At 45.6% G+C, this 19,613-nt stretch overlaps 1 protein-coding gene across 3 annotated transcripts in view; it reads left to right on the top strand.

The window, feature by feature from the left end:
• GRIK3 (glutamate ionotropic receptor kainate type subunit 3) overlaps positions 1-19,613 on the top strand; it is a 207,688-nt gene that overhangs the window by 114,880 nt on the left and 73,195 nt on the right. The window contains exons 1-3 of one of the 3 annotated variants that reach the window (XM_045190843.2): positions 3,131-3,246; positions 7,953-8,129; positions 18,805-19,062. In XM_045190843.2, coding sequence (XP_045046778.1) covers positions 7,994-8,129; positions 18,805-19,062 — 394 coding nt within the window. In that variant the 5' untranslated portion in view covers positions 3,131-3,246; positions 7,953-7,993. Of the gene's footprint in view, positions 1-3,130; positions 3,247-7,952; positions 8,130-18,804; positions 19,063-19,613 lie in introns of those variants that run through there. The other 2 variants (XM_024554801.3, XM_053921010.1) reach the window with 2 other exon arrangements.

The raw sequence follows: 19,613 nt of genomic DNA, 5'->3' as shown, positions 1-19,613 counted from the left end.
CAAGGAAACTCCACCATTTGGGTACATTTTCAGAGATATATTTTTTAAAAAGCAATCTTAAAAGCATGGCATTTATGCTTAGGGTATCCAGACTATTTATCGAAACATGCAACAACATATCACAGTAGGAGAAAGAAGGAAGCTGGTTCCATTTGCCACAACCAGTTCCATCCCTGCTCCCCCCGCCCCGCCCCGAGGCCCCGCCTGCAGATGAGGTTAGGTTGGAGCAGTGGTCTTCAGGCTGTGCTCGGGGGAGCCCTGGGGCTGCAGAGCCTTCGCAGGAACTGTGGCATCAAGTCTCTAAGGGCCCAGATGCTGGAAATGGGCTTGAGCAGTGGTGGGCTCGTGAAAGTGCTCTTCTGAAAGAAAAAAAAAAGAAAAAAGTCCTAATATGTAGCACCTGTTTATTTCTGTGGTATAAATACTCTTACTGTTGCCAGTTTCAAGTTGCCAATGGTTTAATAATGAGCTTTCCAAATTCCTGAAAATTTAACTATTGGCTCTAGCAAGCTGGCTTTTTGTCGCAGAAGAGAATTGGCCAGTTAGCAGTTTTAACAACATCGTTAACTTCCCTGGGCCTCAGTTTTCTCTTATGTAAATGGACCGATAATAGTTTCTCTCTAATGTAACTATAGAGCACAGGTGGCAAACACAGCGCCGTGGGCCAAATCCAGCCCTCCACCCTGTTTTGTCCTGCCCAGGACCTTGTTTCTACCTGGTGGCATCGCTGAGCTCCTTGCCCCTAGTTAAGGAGTAGTTACATTCATACAGTCCTAAAATTACTTTCGGCCCTTTGAAGGCAACCACGAGGCTGAGGTGGCCCCCAGTGAAAATGAGTTTGACACCCCTGCTGTAGAGGTTCTTGTGAGTATTAAATGGAGTGGATGGAAAGCACTCGGCATCATCCTTGACACATAATCCATTGTTGTTGTTGGTGGTGGTTTTACCCATTGGGCTTCCACTCAAGATTCTGTTTCAAGAAATGTTCCAGGGGCACCTCTGCTCCACCCCTGTTAACGTCTTCTGGGACCCATCACACACACACTCATACCCCATCCCATTTCCTCAGCAGCCCTGGTGCCTCTGCTCCATTTTATTAAAGCAGAAAGCAGAGAAAATTATTTTCATAATGAACTGGCTCTTCAAATTAATGCCAATTACACTATGCAATCATGATTAAGATTATGCATTAATCAACGGTGCCAACCTACTTATTAGCCTCTTTAAATACCGATCATGAGAAATGTATGGGAAGGGAGAGAATCCAGTTGAGTGGTGGAGCTGCCTTTAAGTGGGGCAGGTTGCTCCCTCCAGACGCCAAGACCCAAAGCAGCCTTTCTTCCACGAAGCAGAGCTTGAATCAGAAACCCAGCGCATCAGACTCTGAGCTTCTGAAGCCCCTTGCACAAAAGAGAAAGGGGGTGAGAGGACCCAGAAGGGAGAGGGTAGAAAGAAGAACCCTTGATGGTTTATTAATTGATGAGATTTAGTTCCTTCTTCTCTTCCTCCAAAAGCACGGCCGGGTAAGTGTGGAGTAATGGCATCCCAGGCTTAGGTCAGGACCTCTAGCTACAGAGCCTGAGGCAGGGATTCAGATGCCTGGGGGTTGATAAAGGGGAAAAGTGCCCTTTAGGAAAAACCGGCAGGGGAGTGAGCACAGCAGGATAGGGAAGGAGGGCAGGTTGAGGGCAAAGATTTGGGAGGGGCTCTGGAGCAAACAGGCACCACAGAATTATCCCCACCCTGGGGCAAGGGGACCACCCTTCTGAGCCCCAGTATGAGTCAGTCATTGGCTGCAGTCTGCCCCTAGGGCAGAGGCGAGTGGTGTAACCTTCTGGGCACAGTGGCTTCCTTCAGCTCAGAACAGTTCTCTAGAGAAAAGAGTAAGTAGTCTGTGAATGACTGGAGCCAAGACTCAAACCCAGGTCTGCTGCATCCAGAATCCACTCTCTGAACTCTAGGCTGTAGCTAAATATGTGCTGCTTTGGTGTCCCAAGACATTCAGACTTTGGGGGTCACCTTTCCCTTACATGCTCAAGTATAATGACTCCCATCCTTACACAGCGTTTGGGAAGTAGGGGACCATATCTCTCCCACCTCTGAGATGCTCCAGGGCTTCCTGTTTCTCCTATTCACTTCTTGCTCTAACTTCCTTCTCTGCTGAATTTTCTGTCTCCTCTCTCATTCCACCTGCTGCACCTCTTGTCTTCTCTCTGCCCTGATTCATCCTGGGGTGGGCACACTGCCCACCTTCCTTCCCTTTCCCTGAACAGCACAAGCTGGTGTCAGTTTCCTGTGGCAGACTTTCCTAAAGGCTGGGTCCTGTAAGGAAGGGAGGAGGTGGCAGTGCTGGCCAATGGAAAGCTAAGCATCAGGCCTCTCTGGTCTCATGGCCCCTCCCTGCCCTGGAGGATTTCCTTCCGGCCTCACCTGCCTTTGGGCCTGGGTTAGAGTCTCTTCCTCCTTCTCCCCTTTTTGAGCCTTCTTCATACCTATTCCCTTTCTCCTGGGCCCTTCTCTCCTATTCTTCCCATTCAGAAACTCAACGTCTCATCTGGGTTTTGTTTTTGTTTTTGTTTTTTGCACAGCAATTTAGGATTATGATAGTCCTATCTTCTCTATCCAGGCCCTAAGGAGCTTTTACCTCTGAGATAAAGGCTGTCCTTCCCCTAAAGCGGAGGACAAATTACAGCCCATCTGTGTGGATTGCCAAATCTGCTTGCCACCTGTTTTTGTAAATAAAGTTTTATTGAAACCCAGTCACACCCATTTGTTTATATATTGTCTATCATTGTTTTCCTGCTACAATGGTAGAGTTGAATAGACCATCTGGCCCACAAAGCCAAACTATTTACTGTCTGGCATGTTGCATGAAAAGTTTGTCAACCTCTGCTGTAGAATGTGGAAACTCAAAATTTGTTTTTCTAAACAGCATTGTTTCTCTCCTCCTCTAAAAATTCCCCACCATGCACCATGCATTTAGTAATAGCTTCCTTTCTTCCTCGCAAGAATCAACCCTATGAAGTATGCACCCCCCTTTTACAGGTGGAGAAACTGAGTCTCAGAGAGACTGAGGAACTTCAGTGGCTGTAGCAAGGCTTTGGACGGAGGCATGACTGTGCCTGGAGCCTGAGGCGGGAACCTCCCCACTACTGCGCACTGTTATGCTGGTTATTGCTGGCTGAGCCCTCCGGGAGAGCAGGGGCCCAGTGCTGACTTCTCTCGGTGTCCCGGCTCCCAGCACAGGTTGGCATGTGGCAGAGTTTGGTGGGTGTTTATGGAACTGAACTGTTGTCTGAGACTGAGCCTCCATTCCGGGCCTGGGTCTCACTGGCTGAGACGTGTCATCACCCCTGTGAGATATCGGCCACTCTCTTCCTTTCCTTCCCACCCGCCAAGGTGTAGGAGGCCAGGAAGAAGGTGTGAAGCCCTAGGAAATGGCTTTGCTCCACGACCTTTGACCCTCATGTGGGTTAGGGATCTGTCATGACTAGACTTCTCCCCAGGCTCTCTTCTTCAATTTCTACATTTTATGACAATAAAATAAAACATTATTTATTACAAATCATTTAGACATATCAAGAAAATACAAAGAACAAGACTAAAAGTATCCCTAAACCCCTCCTGCCCAGAAATACTCATGGGTAACATGCTGACACAAATCCTTCCAGTCTTTTTTCTATAAATATGAATATGTACTTTTGGTTCGGTAAATAGTTATCGTACTGTAATACGATTTTGTTGCTTGAGGGGGAGGGAAGAGAGGATGAGCATTTCCTATGTCACTGAGTATTTTTTAAGAGCATTTTTTAAAGCTTTTTTCCTTATTACCAAGGCTATCGCTCAATGGGGAGGACTTGGGGGAGAAAGCGCTAAGCAGAAGCAATCCATTATCTTTTTCCTTTCCAGAAGGCGCCTCTGTTAACATTTTGGTGTATGCCCTTCTGGGGTGTCCTTTTTGATTTTAATTGGAATTCCATTAAATTTATAAATTAATTTGAGGAGAACTGACGTCTTTACAATATTGAGCCTTCCCTTCCAGGGGCAAGTTATGTCTCTCCATTTATTCAAGTCCTCCTTTATGTCCCCCAGTAAAGTTTTGTAGTTTTGTTGATACAAGAATTGCACAGATATCGTCAGCTGTTTTATCTTTGCATTGTTGCTGTTGTGAAGAGGGTCTCCTTTTTTCCCTTATAATTTCTGCCTGTTTGTTGCTGAGGTAGAGGAGGGCTATACGTTTTTCTCTGTACATACCCATGCCCTAGGAGGAGCTCCCTGTTCTTCATCTGATTCACTTGAGTTTTTTAGGGAACAGCCATACGCATATGCACATAATATCTCTTTTCTAATGCCACTCCCATGATTTGTGATGTTTGTCTTACTTATACTGTGATTTTAAAGAATACTTTATTATGGAGGATGTCTCTCAGATATGCTGAGAGAGAACAGTACAATGAACCCCTGTGGACCCACCACCCAGGCCCATCCGGCCAGACCTATCCCCCCGTTACATCCACCCCTCCTGTATTACCTGGAAACAAATCCCGGACTCCACATCAAGCCATCCCGTTCCCTGACAGTTGATGCCTGCAGGTTGTTCTGCCATATGGGTGGGTTTTAATATATTGAGTAACCTCCTCCTTGGGGACATTGCAATTGTTTCTCGGTTTCCAATCGTATAGCCAGAATATCTTTATACATAATTGTGTTTGTGTCTCTCTAACTTTCGCTAAATTTCTATCCCTAGAAATGGAATTACCAGGTCATATGGTATTTTGATCATTATTTTCCTTTAAACACATACGCGCCATCACACGGTGGCTTTTCTGATGAGAAATATAACACATGTTCCCTGAAGAACTTTTTTGAAAATACAGAAAAACACCAAGAAGGAAATTAAAGTCACCCCTAATCCTACCACATGCTACAACATGGGTAAACCTCAAAAACATTATGCTCAGTGAAAGAAGCCGGATGCAGAAGACCCCAAACTGCATTATTCCATTTATATGAAGTGCCAAGAAACACAAACCTCTAGAGGCAGAACGTAAATTAGTGGCTTCCTGGGGTGAGGGGTGAAAACAACGATTGAGTGTAAGGGGTACATCATTTGGAAAATAAGAAATCTACCACATAGGACTGTTCACTTGTGTTGTCTTGAAATGTCTCCCATTCTGACAGCGATGGTGTAATTTCCTCCTCACCTTCCTTCCTTCTTCCTTCTTGCTTCTTCCTTCTTCCTTCTTGCTTCTTCCTTCTTCCTTCTTCCTTCACCTTCCTTCCTTCTTCCTCTTCTGACCTGGGGCCACACTGCATGGCCTGCTTTCTAACCTCCATTTGTCACTTACACATTCATTATGGACATTTTTCAAATCATGAGGTGTTTGCTAGTATATGGAAATATACGGCACATTTCAGTCTTTCAACTATTTCTCATGTTGGACATCTCTAGTTCCCCCTCCCCACGCACAATGTACCCATTACCGGAGTCACCGGAGTATCGAGTGAAAGACAGGAGCATAATTAAGGCCTTCGGTATATTTCCAATGGCCATCGGGAAGGCGGGTGTGCCAGCTCCCACTTCCACCCAGAGTCAAGCGTCAGTTTCCAAACTCCTTCGCCAAAGCTGAGTGTTATAATTTGCTTTATGTTTGCCAATGAAACATGCAAAACAACAACAAAATGCAGTATCTCACTGATGGTTTAAATTGAGTTTATTATCAGGCTTGATGTGCATTTCTTCCCATGTTAATAGCTCCTTTGTATTATTATTTTTTCTTTTGTGAAACATCTATGCTTGCCCTTTACACATTTTTCTTTTTTTATGTTTGCAAAGTTTTCTTTCCTCCCTTTCTTTCTTTCTTTCTCTTATTAAATATTTTATTGTTGTTCTATTACAGTTGTCCAAATTTCCCCCTCATGCTCTCCTCTGCCCAGCCCACCCCCCCGTCCTTTACACATTTTCTATTGGAGTGTTTATCTGTTTTTTGTTGTTGAGTTTTAAGTGCTTTTTATAACATAAGATCATCAACCTTGACACTGCTGTATATGTTACCAATATGGTTCCCCAGCTCGTTGTTTGCCTTTTAATTTTGTTTATGGTAGTTCTGATAAATACAAATTTTATATGATTTCTGTGGAATTATCAATATTTCTCCTACATTTCTGACTTTATTGAAATGCCTAGGAAGGCCTCTTCCACCTCAACATTATGTAATATTCACTGATATTTTCTTTTTTGGTATTTCTGTAGTGTTTTCTTTCCTCCTTCCTTCCATTACTTTCTTGCTATTTAATCTTTAATCCATCTGGAACTTTTAAAATTTTGTTTGTTTGTTTGTTTTGACATAGAGGGGAAGAGAAGGAGAAAGAAAAGGAGAGAAACATCAATGTGTGGTTGCCTCTTGTGCACCCCCTATTGGGGACCTAGCCCACAACCCAGGCATATACCCTGACGGGAATTGAACCAGCAACCCTTTGGTTCACAGACCGGTGCTCAATCCACTGGGCCACACCAGCCAGGGCGTGGAACTTATTTTTATATGTGGCTTAAGATTAGAATCTAAATTATATTTCTCCTTGATAATTGAATAATTGTCTCAGCACAATTCCTGAATAACTCATCTTTTACCTACTAATTGGAAATAGCCACCTTTATCATGTCTTATATACTTATCTCTACTTGAATCTCTTTCTGGGGACTTTTTAATCTCACGCAATTGATCTACTTGTGTTTTCATATGCCATTAGGGCACATTTTAATTATTTTGGCTTTATAATATATTTTAAATCTGGAGGTACAAGTCACTTCTCATCTCTTTTTACACTGTTATCTCCTAGTTAGTCTTCCAGATGCATTTTAGAGTTATTTTATCAAGTAAAAGAAATATCCTTCTATGATTCTAATTGGAATTGAATTAAACTGAAAATTTAATTTGGAGAAAACTGACACCTCTACCCTTAAATACCCAGGAACATGACAGGTTTAAACCTACTTTTACGTCTTTCACTTAAGGTGTTTTTGTCTTTGCTATTACTAGAAGTACACATTTATTATTTGGTTTGTTGTTAGTTATTTAATATTTTGTTAACATTATAAAGGAAATTATTTTGCTATTGAGTTTTCTTACTGCTTTTTGCTGCTATAAAGAAACGTTATTAATTTGTATTAACTGGTCACTTAACTTGAATCTTCTACTAGCTCCTACTAGTTTTCCTGTTTAGGGAGTATTTTAGGTGTTTTTTTTTTCAGGAAGACATGTATATCACTTTCAAGTAAGAGTTTTTTTCTGTCCAAGCGGTGTGCTCTTTCTCTTATTTCGTTGGTTAGTGGTGTGCTGTGTATTCTTCCCTCTCTCCCTGTTTGATGAGAGTGTCTCTGGTGTTTCACCATCAGTGTGATACTAAAGGCTGGTTTGAGCTAAAGATGCTTCAAGGGAGTATTCTTCTGGGTGCTAGTTTATTAAGCATTTATAACAGCAGTAAGTATTGGATTTTATCAAATGCCTTCCTGCATTTTGTGATTTGGCTATATGGTTTTTTCCTTTGAACTATTGATGTGATAGAATGATATTCATAGATTTCTTTATGTTGAACCACCCTTACATTCCTGGAATACAACTCTGCCAAGTCATGGTATGTTATCCTTGTAATGTTCTGGCAGATTCTACCTGGCAGCACTCTATTTAGAATTTTTACAGCAATATTAATAAGTTGGTGATTTTATTTGGATTCTGTTTGTCAGTCTCTGTTATAAGGAATTTGCTAGCTGAGTGAAATGAACTAGGAGGTTTTCATATTTCTTATGCTCCAGCACAATTTCTGTGAATGTGAATTATCTAGGGTATTGTTGAACACATGGGGGGAGTTTGTCCATAAAACCTTCTGGGCCAAGCATCTTTGTTAGTGCCCTCTCCTTCCCCAGCACACACGATTGTACCTATCTCTCGCAGGAGGAATCTTTGAGTATGCAGATGGCCCCAACGCCCAGGTCATGAACGCTGAGGAGCATGCCTTTCGATTTTCTGCCAACATCATCAACAGGAACAGGACTCTACTGCCCAACACAACCTTGACCTATGACATCCAGAGGATTCACTTCCACGATAGCTTCGAAGCCACCAAGAAGGGTGAGTATGCCACCCTGTCTGCTGAGGTAGGGTGGTGTTTGCTGTCCAAGGTGCTGAAAATGGTCCAAAGCTTTGGATGGGCTTGGGGCTTAGAGCATTTTCCTGTGCAGTTTTGGGAACTACCTCAGTTCCAGTTCAGTTTTGTCTGTGTCACCCCCAAGGAGCAGCGTGTTGTCCATCAGAAGTTCCCACGCCACTGTCAGGGGCCATGAGGGAATGAGGGGCCATGGGAGGGGCATCAGGGGTGAGGGGAGGGGCCTGAGATGGAGCTGGGAAGCCTGCAGTAAGCAGGGCAGCCCAGGTCTCTGACACCTCTAAACCGAAGACATTTTCAAACTTGTTTTTATTTCATTGAAATCCTACCCAGAATATAAAAATTTTAAATGCATATAAACCAGAATATGTATAAGTTCAAATATGCAACATTTACTTGCCATAAAAAGACTTACTAAAAACAGCAAAGCTGTTTCTGTGCTGACAACGTTTTGGCCCCAGAGGCTATGGATGACACTTAAAGTCTGACATTGACCTCAGCATTCAATGTTTCCACATTTTGTTTTGGCTACAAAATAGCAAGAAAGTCATAATTCATAAAACCAAGTTGTAGTAAACTCAGTCAAACAGTTTTTCCCACATCTGACTTTTTAAAAATTAAAAAAAAATTTGGGCTTCATCCTTCCTCATCAGTGAGATATTTACAGTAAACTTCGACTCCTGCACAGAAAGGAGTAGAGAACTTTATTCCAAGAAAAAGAAAAGGTAATTTATCAATATCTGAATGAAGTAGCAGTTTCTAATGTGGCACAGTTGAGTATACAAGTATGCTCTTTTGTTACTATTTTTAAAAAATATAGTTTATGTATAGAGTTAATTGGAATTTAACTCAAAGGCTTAGCTAACTCTGGAAATAACTTCCATAGAGCCCTAACATTCCACAAAACTATATTTAAAAATCTCAGGCCTAAGGACTCTCACTCCCAGGGAAGACGAGGTCATCCTTCCTATGGTATGATCTCATCGCCCCTTGCTTTTCTTCTTTAAGGCTCTTATCACAAGTAATAGTTAAATAATTGTGTGCGTGTTTAATGTCTCTCCCTTTCTCTCCAATACCACCGAAAGGATGGCTCTCTCTTTTTAACCAATATAGCCCTGGCACCTAGAAGACTGGTGTATAGTAAGTGCTCAATGAAATGATCATTGAGTGAATCAATGAATGAATGGGGTGAGAATAGGGAATTTGTGGCTGAGCATCATTGTCCAATACCCCTGTCAGTTGAGCTTAGGGACAACGTCATCCAAATATCTTGGGAAAACTGAGGGCCATCCACAGGGAACCTTTGGTCTTTCTAAAGGGTTCTCAATTGCTAATCAAGGTCTCCTGAGCTCCCAGTTGCAGACTTGACAAGGTGCTACCTGCTGTTGGCTCTGTTTCCCCACAAAGCCCCACTGTGGGCAAACATTTCATCACAGAAAGGCAGCAGAGTGTGGGCTTGCAGCTGGACTGCCTGGACTTGCACCCTGTTTGCTCTGATATTACTTGTGTGACCTTGGACAGTGTGTGTCTCAGTTTTCTCATCTGCAGAATGTGCACAGCTTTGTGAAGTGCTTAGATCCATGTCTGGCTCCTACGAGGTACCATATTGGACTTTGCCTGTATTACACTGACTGACTTGCTCTCCACGTGCTGAGCCATCAAGTCAGGGGCCTCATACCTACAAGCACTTTCCTACCACTGGCCCTCGTTTCTTCCACCCTGCTTCTTCTCTCCTTGTGCACTGAAGGTTGGAAGGTCCCTGACACTGAAAATGTCTAACACTGAATCTTTTGAAGACATTGCCTTGAGTCTCAGAGCCAACAAGCACCCAGACTAAAGGGATCCTCCCCTCTAGCCCCCCTATCCTAATAGCCTCAAAGAGTGGTCTATTGCCCATATTCCTTCCCCTGTGCTGGCATGCCCTTCACCCTGCCCACTTCCTCCCCAGCATGCCCTGCAGCCAGTGCTGTGCAGTCAGGTATCCACCCCCCTGCTGAGGGTTCATGCTGGCACTCTCTGCCCAGCCTTGTCCATCTGGAAATGACTGAACTCAACCAAAACTGCTCAGTAAAAAGGTCAGGACACAGAACAAATGCTAAGAGTCAGAACACAGAGGCCCATGTGGGCAGAACTGCCCTAAAAGGCTAGACAGAGTCTTCTGTCCATTTTTTCTAAAAACCACTAAAATTGTATATAATCATTATCTAGTGGTGCACTTGCAATTCAGTGCAGAGACCTTATCCAGCCAACAGCGAGCCTGGGGCAAAGCTTCTGAGCCTTCCAAGGCACTTCCTCCAGTAGGAACTCCCAGTCCTGCACAGTGTAGAGCTGCCCAGGGTAGACAAGCAGACTTGAGATGGAAACACACAACTCTAGAAGTCCAGCCAGACTGGTCCAAGTGACCAAAGCCACAGCGCCTCGCCACTCTACACCAGGTCACCTGACTTGTTTGCTTAAAATCCTGGATGGTGTGTCCCATCTTTTTTCCCTGAATCATCCGTAGAGCCCATGAGGGCATGTCTCGTCTAGCCCCAACATGACCTTCCAGCCACATCTGTGCTACTCGCTCACTCAGCCTCTCGGTTCTAGCCACACCTGCCATCCTCAGGGTGCCAGCCTGCCTCCTGTTGTTGAACTCAGGTTTAGCTGCCTGTCACAGCAAACGCCAAACTCATGAGACAGGTGCTGGTGAAAAGGAAAGAGGTTTATTCAAGTGTCCGCCACCCACGAAGATGGAAGACTCTTGTTCCAAAGCCCATCTTAATATCTCCGTGCAAGCAGAGGTTTTTATCAAGGAGGAGAGGGAAAGCAGAACAAAGAAATCAGGGGGAGGGGACCGTAGACATGCAGGACATCTTCCCAAAGGCTTTGATGTGGATCTTTATGGTCAGCATCCTTGAGTTGGCCATCTGGTTTCTTATCAGCTGAATTCCTGGGGTCTTGAGGTCAGGCTGCTTCCTAGGTTCACACAGGGACTGAAACTGCTTATTCCTGTGAATTATACTAAAAAAAAATTAACATGCAAGCTCTAGTTGCAAAAGAAATATCAGGCTAGAGTAACAAGTTGGGTTTAACATTTAGTCAGTGTAGTATAAAGTTTTGATTCCCTGTTACACTCCTGCCTCAGGGATTTTGCCCAGGCTGTGCCCTCTGTAATTCCCTTTCCCTTGTAAATCTCACCTCTGCCCGGCCCTTGGTCTAGCTAATTCATCCTTTCCTCAAACTTCTGGTCCTCAGGGCCGCCCTCCCCAAGCCCCCAGATAAGATCAGGTCTCCTTGCTTCATCTTATAACTCTGGGCTTTTCTTTCATAATTCTGAGTCTTGTGTGTGTGTGTGTGTGTGTATGAGAAAGAGAGAGAGAGAGAGATTCTGTGATCACTGTCCATCTCTCCTGCCTTTTGCCTTTTCAAGGCCATACTGTAGCACCCTTGTTCGGACTGCTGGTGCCATGCACTAGTTTTGCCTGTTTTTGAACTTTACCTAAGTGGAATTCAGGGTATAATTTTTTGAGTCTTGCTCCTTTCCCCCTATGACATATCTCTGAGATTCATCTGTTGTTGAATAAAACAGTCGTCTGTTGTTCTTCCTTGCTGTAAATCTCTCATTATACAAGTATACCACAGTTTCTCAAAACAAAAATAACTGTTGGACATTCAACTTGTTTCCATGTGGGGCCTTAGAATAGCACTGCTATGAACATTCTCATACATGTGTTCTGGTGCCCAAGCGTGCACACTTTTTGCTGGGTGTATACATAGCATTGGAAGTGTGAGGCCATAAGATGTGGGTATGCTCAGCCAAACAGTTCTCCCAAGTTGCCACACTGACTTGCACTCCCCAGCCGTGGACGGCACTGGCTGCGGCTCCACATCTTTACCAACTCTTGGCAAAATCAGTTTTATTTTAATTTGGGCCATTTGAGTGGTTTCTGTAGTAGGCATCTCATTGTGGTGTCGTTTTGTATTTCCCTGATGACCAGACATGTTGAGTGTCTTTTCATATGCTGGTAGATCATTTGAATCTTCTCTTTCCTGGAGTGCTTTTTCAGCCTTTCAACCACTCTTAAAAATTGAGTTGCTTGTCATCGTCTCACTGATTTGTAGGAGTCTTTTGTAAATTCTGGATAAGTGCCCTTGGTTATGTATACATTTGTATGGCAGATGTCTATGACAGATGAGTTTGCTTTTCACTCTCTCAGTAGTATCTTTTGAAAGTTCTGAATGTGAAGAAGTCCAGTTTATTCACATTTTCATTGTGGCTAATGCCGTGCGTGTTCTGTTTTTTTTCTATCCTGAGATCATGAAGATATTCTGTGTTCTCTTCTAGAAGCTCTCTGTGTTGTCTTTCATAGTTAGCTCTATGATCTGTCTCAAATCAGTTTTGTATGTATGGCGGAAGGTGGGGTTGAGGTGAAATTGTTTCTACACCATGCCGGTGGGAGTGCAGGCTAGTTCAGCTTCTCAGGAGAACTGTGCAGAAGTATCTGCTGAAGTTACATGTATCCCCGCAAGGATGTTCCTGCCACTTATTGATAATAACCAAAAGTTGGAAGTAAATTGAAGGTCCATCTGCAGGAGAATAGATAGACTGGGGTATAGTTATACAATGGAATTCAAATCAGCAACAAAGAAAACAACGAGCTCTTGCTACACATAACATCACAAATGAACCTCACAGACATAACGTTGAGTGAATAAACGTGGCTACTGCTGGGGGAGGGAGTAGTATGCAGTGGATATCAACTGGAAAGGTGCAGAGAAAAACCTTCCTAGGTTTGGAAATGTGTTATATCTGTTCCAAGTAGCAGTGACATGAGTACAGTTCCATGTAAAAATTCATCAAAGTCTGTGCTTAAAATGAATGCGCTTTACTATATTGTGTTCTATCTCATTTAAAATAAATAAGTAACTCCTCTCTGCCATCACTCTCCCTTAATGTCCTTCTGATAATATAGCAAAGACAGACCAGTACTGTGGTCGGAAACGCCACTGTCTGACCCTGGAGGCACGTCTGCTGTTTGATCGTGCTCCCTGTTGGGCACCCTTCATCCCTTAGGGAACCCCGTATCCTGTGATCTTTATTTTTCTTTTGATCTTTGGTTTTTATATTCTCAGGTGCATCATTAGGCCTCTTCCAGGGAGGTGAATGTGAGCCTAATTCCAATTAACCCAATGGTAATTCATTTTCCCTAGGCAGAGGTGCCCATCACCACTCCCACTGCACCAGCTGCACCCAGCCACCTTGGGGCCATGTGGGGCATGGGGATGCAGAGGCACAGAGCCTGGCACCACCTGCCCTGCCAGCTCTGGTTGAATTAGCACTTCCCTCCACAGAGGCCCAGGAGGCCTTTCCCCATTAAAAGGGACTTTCACTTATTGTCTTTATTTTTAAATGTTTTGTGGAAAATTAAAAGATAAGTGACTGCCAGGTAGCACTTGAGCCAGAAACCCAGAAAGTGTCTGTGTTTTCTTCCAAGCCTGACCAGAGCCGGCCTGGAATCGACCCAGCACTCCCCAGGCTCCTCTGCCTTCACTTATTCTCTGGGCTGCTCAATTCCTTTTAAGACACAAATTGATTGGGATAATTTTTGCTATTACTACAATTGCCATGGACAGGGGGTGGGGGAACTGTATTCAGACTGTGGACTCCTGCAATGACTGTGAACCACTGAGTTACTGTAAAATGACCAGAAAATGGATTTAAAATTGAAGCCACAAATAATGTAATTACTGCAGTGTGTGCTCAGGGCTGCCAGAACAAGGGTTGGCTGCTGCCCTGGAAACATCTGGAGATAAAACTGCTGCTGCTGCTGCTGCTGCTGCTGTAACCCCTGCCCTGGTCCCTTTGGGAAAACAGTGTTCTTCTAGACCAGAAGATGATTAGAGGGTAGAAGGAACATGGAAGGGACAGAAATAGGGATGTGAAGAGAGGCCAAGGAGAAGGAATAGGTAAAAGGCAGGACTGATGCCTCCTACCGCCCAACAATGAGATCTGATCACTACATCTCTGACAGAATGAAACCCAATGTGGTCATCGTCATCATAGCAACCCCATCGACACCATCATCACCACCCCTGCTATCATCATCACTGTCATTGCCAGAACAGCAACACCTTCATCATCACCGGATTCATCATCGCTCACATGGTCGCCATCATCTCTACCATCATCCTCACTGCTGCAGTCGTGGCATTGAATCTTCATCACCACCAATCTTATCAACACCATCCAAATTCTTATCACCTCCTCCCTCACTGACTTTTACATCATCATCATCATCATTCCTACCTTTATCCCCACAGTCGCCGTCATGGCACTGACAAGATTATCACCATCAATCCCGTCATCATCATCCTGCCACTATTTCACAACCTCAACATTGTCATCAATTCCACCCTCATTAACGGCATCACCAGGATCATCAACAGCCCCACAATATGGTCTTCACTGTCTCAATGATCATTATACTTTCCTTTACTATTAGCAGTATGACCAATGTCAAAATCTAAATTACTCCCATTCAAGATCACTCTGACAACCCTCCACATCATCATAATTTGTGGTTGGTCCACTCTCCCCTGCCCCAGTCAAACAGGGAGGCCCAGACCTTGGGCCTACAGGTGGCCGTGATCTAAAAGGCTGAGCTGGGTAAGGGCGGGGGTGGGTGGCAGGGCAGCTCTCACCTACCTGCTTCAAGACCTAGATCAAAGGGGAAAAGCCAAAACACAGATTCTTGGAGGTAGTAGGGAGAGGGAATGAGATACACAAGTCATTTGGTTAAGTCATCAATTGGAAAGTCCTAGAAGGAAAAGAGAAAGAGTAGAGACAGGAGGCAATGGGATGGAAACTAGGGATATCAGAGGACAGCGAGAAAGTTCAAAAGAGAGACAGGAGGTAGATTATTAGAGAGACCTGCAGATTTATCAGGTTCCCATGGCCTCTGGCTTGGGCAAGAAGAAGTGACAGGGCCTGGGCAGCTGTCATGTATTCAATGTCACCATCTCCTTCATGTTGGTATCCAGCCTCCATGGCTACAAAGTGACTCACACGTGGTCTCTTCCCTCGGGCAGCACCTGCTGTTAAGGGGACAAAGTGGTGAGAACAGACACCCACAGACCCAGCCAGCAGAAGAGCAGCATGAACGGTCAGTGAGAGTACAGGTCAGGGACTGGCTTCCCTGGAACAAAGGCACCGAAAGGAAAAACTGTCCCTAAATTGGACAACTTATCAACACACCCAGAGTTCCTATTTTTGCAGCATTTATCATCACTGAGGTTTGTCTCGCACACACAGTTGCACAGACTGCCACCCAGGTGTATTGGCTCTGGGGTGATGATAGCAGGGACAAAGCAGTGCTTCCCTCACTCGGCCTCTAGTCCTACAACAGTAGGAGTACCAGGAAGGCACTGTGTACCCCCCTGTGCATCCTCTTCTGCACTTGGCATTGGCCACAGGAATCCTGCTGACCCAGGAGATGCTCTCTGTACTGGCCCCACGGCCTCCCATACAGGGCCACCCTGTCCCATGTTCCAGGTGGTTCCAGCAGACTCCTAACAATAACCAGCCCCTCCCCCACCACTGCAAAGTGCGGTATCTTTCACTTATGCCATGAATGGCATCCTCTGGTCTTCTCGGGGGAAGTGCAAATTCCAGGAAAAATAAACACTTTCTATAATACCTCCTGTTCCCAGGAAGCAGTGAGGGGCAAGGGAATATACATCAGTAGAGAGGAAAAATACTCAAAGACCACACATTTTTATTCACTCAAAACCACCCTGTATCCTTGGATCTATTGGTACCATCCTTTCTCAGGACCTGTGCTTTGGAGATGCTGTCCTCACCCATTTCTGGTAGACATCACCTCCCAGAACAAGGGGTCAGTGGGACCAAGGGGACTTGCCCATTAGGACCCTGTACGCTGCCCATCTAGTCTTTGTTCCAAGTGTCTAGAACCCTGAATTTCCTGCCCAATGACCCTGCATGAGCCTCTTCCCTGGCCATCCTACAGGGAAGGAGCCATGTGGCATGGTTCCACTTGCAGGCCCTATCTAGGTGTGACCAAGGAGCAGGTGTTTGCAGAAATGTGGACAAAGCTCAGATGTAAGGGAAGTGATGTCCACACAGAGAGGCAAGGCCCCGTATAATACAAGGTAGAGCCAGTGGTCAAAGCGAAGAGGACAAGGTAGGGGTTGGTGCCACCTCTTCCCACATCACTGCATGTGAGAAGTCTGCATCCTCACTTTCCAGGTTGTTATATCTTGACTTTCCAGGTTGTCATGAAGGTATATTGTCGGGGGGGTGGGAGGCAGCAGGGCATGTTTTATATAACAGTTTGTTAGCTTATAACATTGAACTATTTAGCCGTACAGTAACGGGCCTCCATTTGTACTCTGGCCCTCGGCCCTGCAAATCTTAGGGGTGGACCTAATGCCAGTAAGTCATTCCCAGAGTCCCTTGAGGCAGCCAGGATGCATCTGAATCCACTAGACATCCATGTTTAGGTGCTCTGTCTTGCCTCCTCCTACATGCATCCTATGTTCATACACATGCATGTAGTTCATTCTCATGGCCACAGGCTGGTGAGTTTGCTGATGCCCTTCAGCTATGGCTCTTCTGGTTGCAAGTGACAGAAAACCAAATCCTAATTGGCTTAAGCCAAAAGAGAAGGTATTGGTTCATGTAACCAAAATCCAGGGTTCCACCTGATCAGAGGCTCATATTTCTCTCTCTCTCTTGGCTCTGCTCACCTCCATACTGACTCTATTCAAAGACAAGCACCCCGCTTTCTTTGTGTGTACAAGGTGACTACTGTACCTGCAGATCTTACCTCCTTCCAGATCCTGTTACAGAGGGAATGTGCCCCCGTCTCAGGGCCAGAGGTCTCATGGCATTCCATTGGCTCTGACTGGTCACATGACCACCCTCTAAACCACTAGCTGCAGCCTAGGGTCTTAATCACTCTCCCACCCCTCAGGGGTTGGGAGTGGAAAAGTCAGTGGAACCCAAAGGAAAAGTAGAGACAGTTTCCAGAAGAAAGGACAGTGGCTCCAGGGGAGCCCTCCCCCTGATGCTCCTGAGAGGTTCATTTTATGGATCTTTCAGGCACAATCCTTATATGAGCCCCAGCTGCCCTGGGTCTGCTCATTTCATGCTATGCTGTGCCCATTGATGCTTGACTTTCCCAGAAGCATCTGCTGCCTGATCTGCCTGAGCTCTTGGTCCTCCCCCAAGAATGTGAAGTGTTTGAAGTAAAAAATTCAGCATTTGTGCACTCAGCAGATGTTGATTAAGCACCCACTAGACTAGGTACCGTTTCAAGCACTGTGGATACAACAGTAAACAACATAGAGCAAGCCCTTGCCTCCTTGGAGCTTATGTTCAAGTGGGAGGAGAAGTCAAAAAATGAACAAGACTTCTGGTGGCCATTTAATAAAGAAATAAAGCAGAGTATGGGGTTGAGAAAGTGTGGCTGGATGGGGATTGCTACTATGGGTTGGGCAGTGATGCCTCTCTATTAAGATGCACAGACACAGATACCTGCAAGAAAGGAGGGAAGAACAGTCCAGCCAGAAGGGGCAGCAAGTACAAAGGCCCTGAGACAGGAGTGTGCTCAGTGTGTGTGAGGAACATCATGGGAGCCAGTGGGACTTGAGTGCTGTGAGAAAAGGAGAGAAGGATGGGACAGGAAGTCAGAAAAGTAGTGGGGGTGGAGATGTTGGGGACAGGGCTGGGGAGGAGCTACAAGTAGGGCCTTGTTGGTCACTGGTAAGGACTTTGGCTTTTATACTGCGTGGAACGGGAGCCCTTGGAACAACAGAGTGATGTAATCCATTTAGGTTGTGCAAGGCTCTCTCCAGCTGCTGAGCACAGAATGGATGGTAGAGAGGGTTACCGAGGAAGCTAGAAGCCTCTGCAGGAATCCAAGTGAAAGACCCTGGTGGCCTGGACCAGGGTGGGAGCAGCGAGAAGTGGTCGGATCTTGATATATTTCAAAGGTGACACAATGGGAGTTGATGTTGGATTGAGATGTAGGATATGAGAGAACGAGAGGAGTCAAGAGAGAACCAGGGCTTTTGGCATAAAGCACTGGACAGCACAGTGGAGCTTCCATCAGCTGAGATGGGAGAGTCTGGGAAGAGAAGACGGGGTTACGTGTTGGACTCGTTAGGTCTGAGATGCGCTTGGACATCCAAGTGACAGTGTTCAGTGACAGGTGAAATGTACCGGTAGGAAACAGATTGGGGCTGGAGGTTTAAGTTAAAACTCATCAGCAAGTAGGTATTTCATTTCTATTTGTCTCTCAAGCTCCCACACAGAACAGGACATGGCACACAGCTGGTGACACTTATCACGACAATTACAACATCAAATGCAACCATCATGTCTATCTCATGAGCACTGTGCTGAGGGTCATGTATGTATTATCCCGTTCAACTTCCTATGATCCCCTGAGGCAACCTGGTTTATTACTACCCTGCTTTCCAGATGAGGAAACAGAGTTTCAGAGAGATTTTAGTCATCTACCCTCAGAGGGTTCCATGTGTTTATGGGATCACTAAAGTCATTGCCCCCAATGCGCCCAACCCCCTGATAGCACCCATCACTGATCCCTGCACCTTCCTTCCCTCCCTCTGCTGCAGCCTGTGACCAGCTGGCACTGGGCGTGGTGGCAATCTTCGGACCATCCCAGGGCTCCTGCACCAATGCCGTCCAGTCCATCTGCAATGCCCTGGAGGTTCCCCACATCCAGCTGCGCTGGAAGCACCACCCACTGGACAACAAGGACACCTTCTACGTGAACCTCTACCCTGACTACGCCTCTCTCAGCCACGCCATCCTTGACCTGGTTCAGTACCTCAAGTGGCGGTCGGCCACCGTGGTCTATGATGACAGTACAGGTGGGTGACCAGGCCTGACCAGGCCATGGGTATGCTGCAAAGGGGGCAGAAACCCAGGATCAGGCTCTTGACTGCTCACTCAACTCAGCTGCCCCTGGAAAAAAGGTCCTCTCTCACACTTAAGCTTCACTCAGTCACATGGACACTTGTCCCTGCACTTACTCACAGCCCTGTGCACACCAGCCACAGTCCCACCTCACTCAGCCCCAGCCCATCTCACACCTGCCTCACACCTTCCCTACCCACCCACCTCCAACCCAGCAGTAGGCTCAAATCCATACTCAGCACACTCGCCCCGCTCCCAGCACCTGCACCCACACCCACACCTGCACAGCCATGCCCATACCCGCCTGCTCTTACATTCACACGTTTCCATCTGCAGCAAACACCTCCAGCCCTGCTGGCTCTGAGCACAACCTTTGACTCAAACCCACAGTACCTGTGTGCCAGCTCTGACACTTACTAGCTGGGCAGCATGGGACTGTTTCCTCTCTACTTGCCTTCCAACGACTGGAGTCCCAAGATGTTTCTTAGCCCTACCTCTTAAGAGA

Source organism: Desmodus rotundus, chromosome 3 (genome assembly GCF_022682495.2).
Source record: "Desmodus rotundus isolate HL8 chromosome 3, HLdesRot8A.1, whole genome shotgun sequence".
Taxonomy (NCBI): domain Eukaryota; kingdom Metazoa; phylum Chordata; class Mammalia; order Chiroptera; family Phyllostomidae; genus Desmodus; species Desmodus rotundus.
This window is presented reverse-complemented; position numbering and strand designations above follow the sequence as displayed.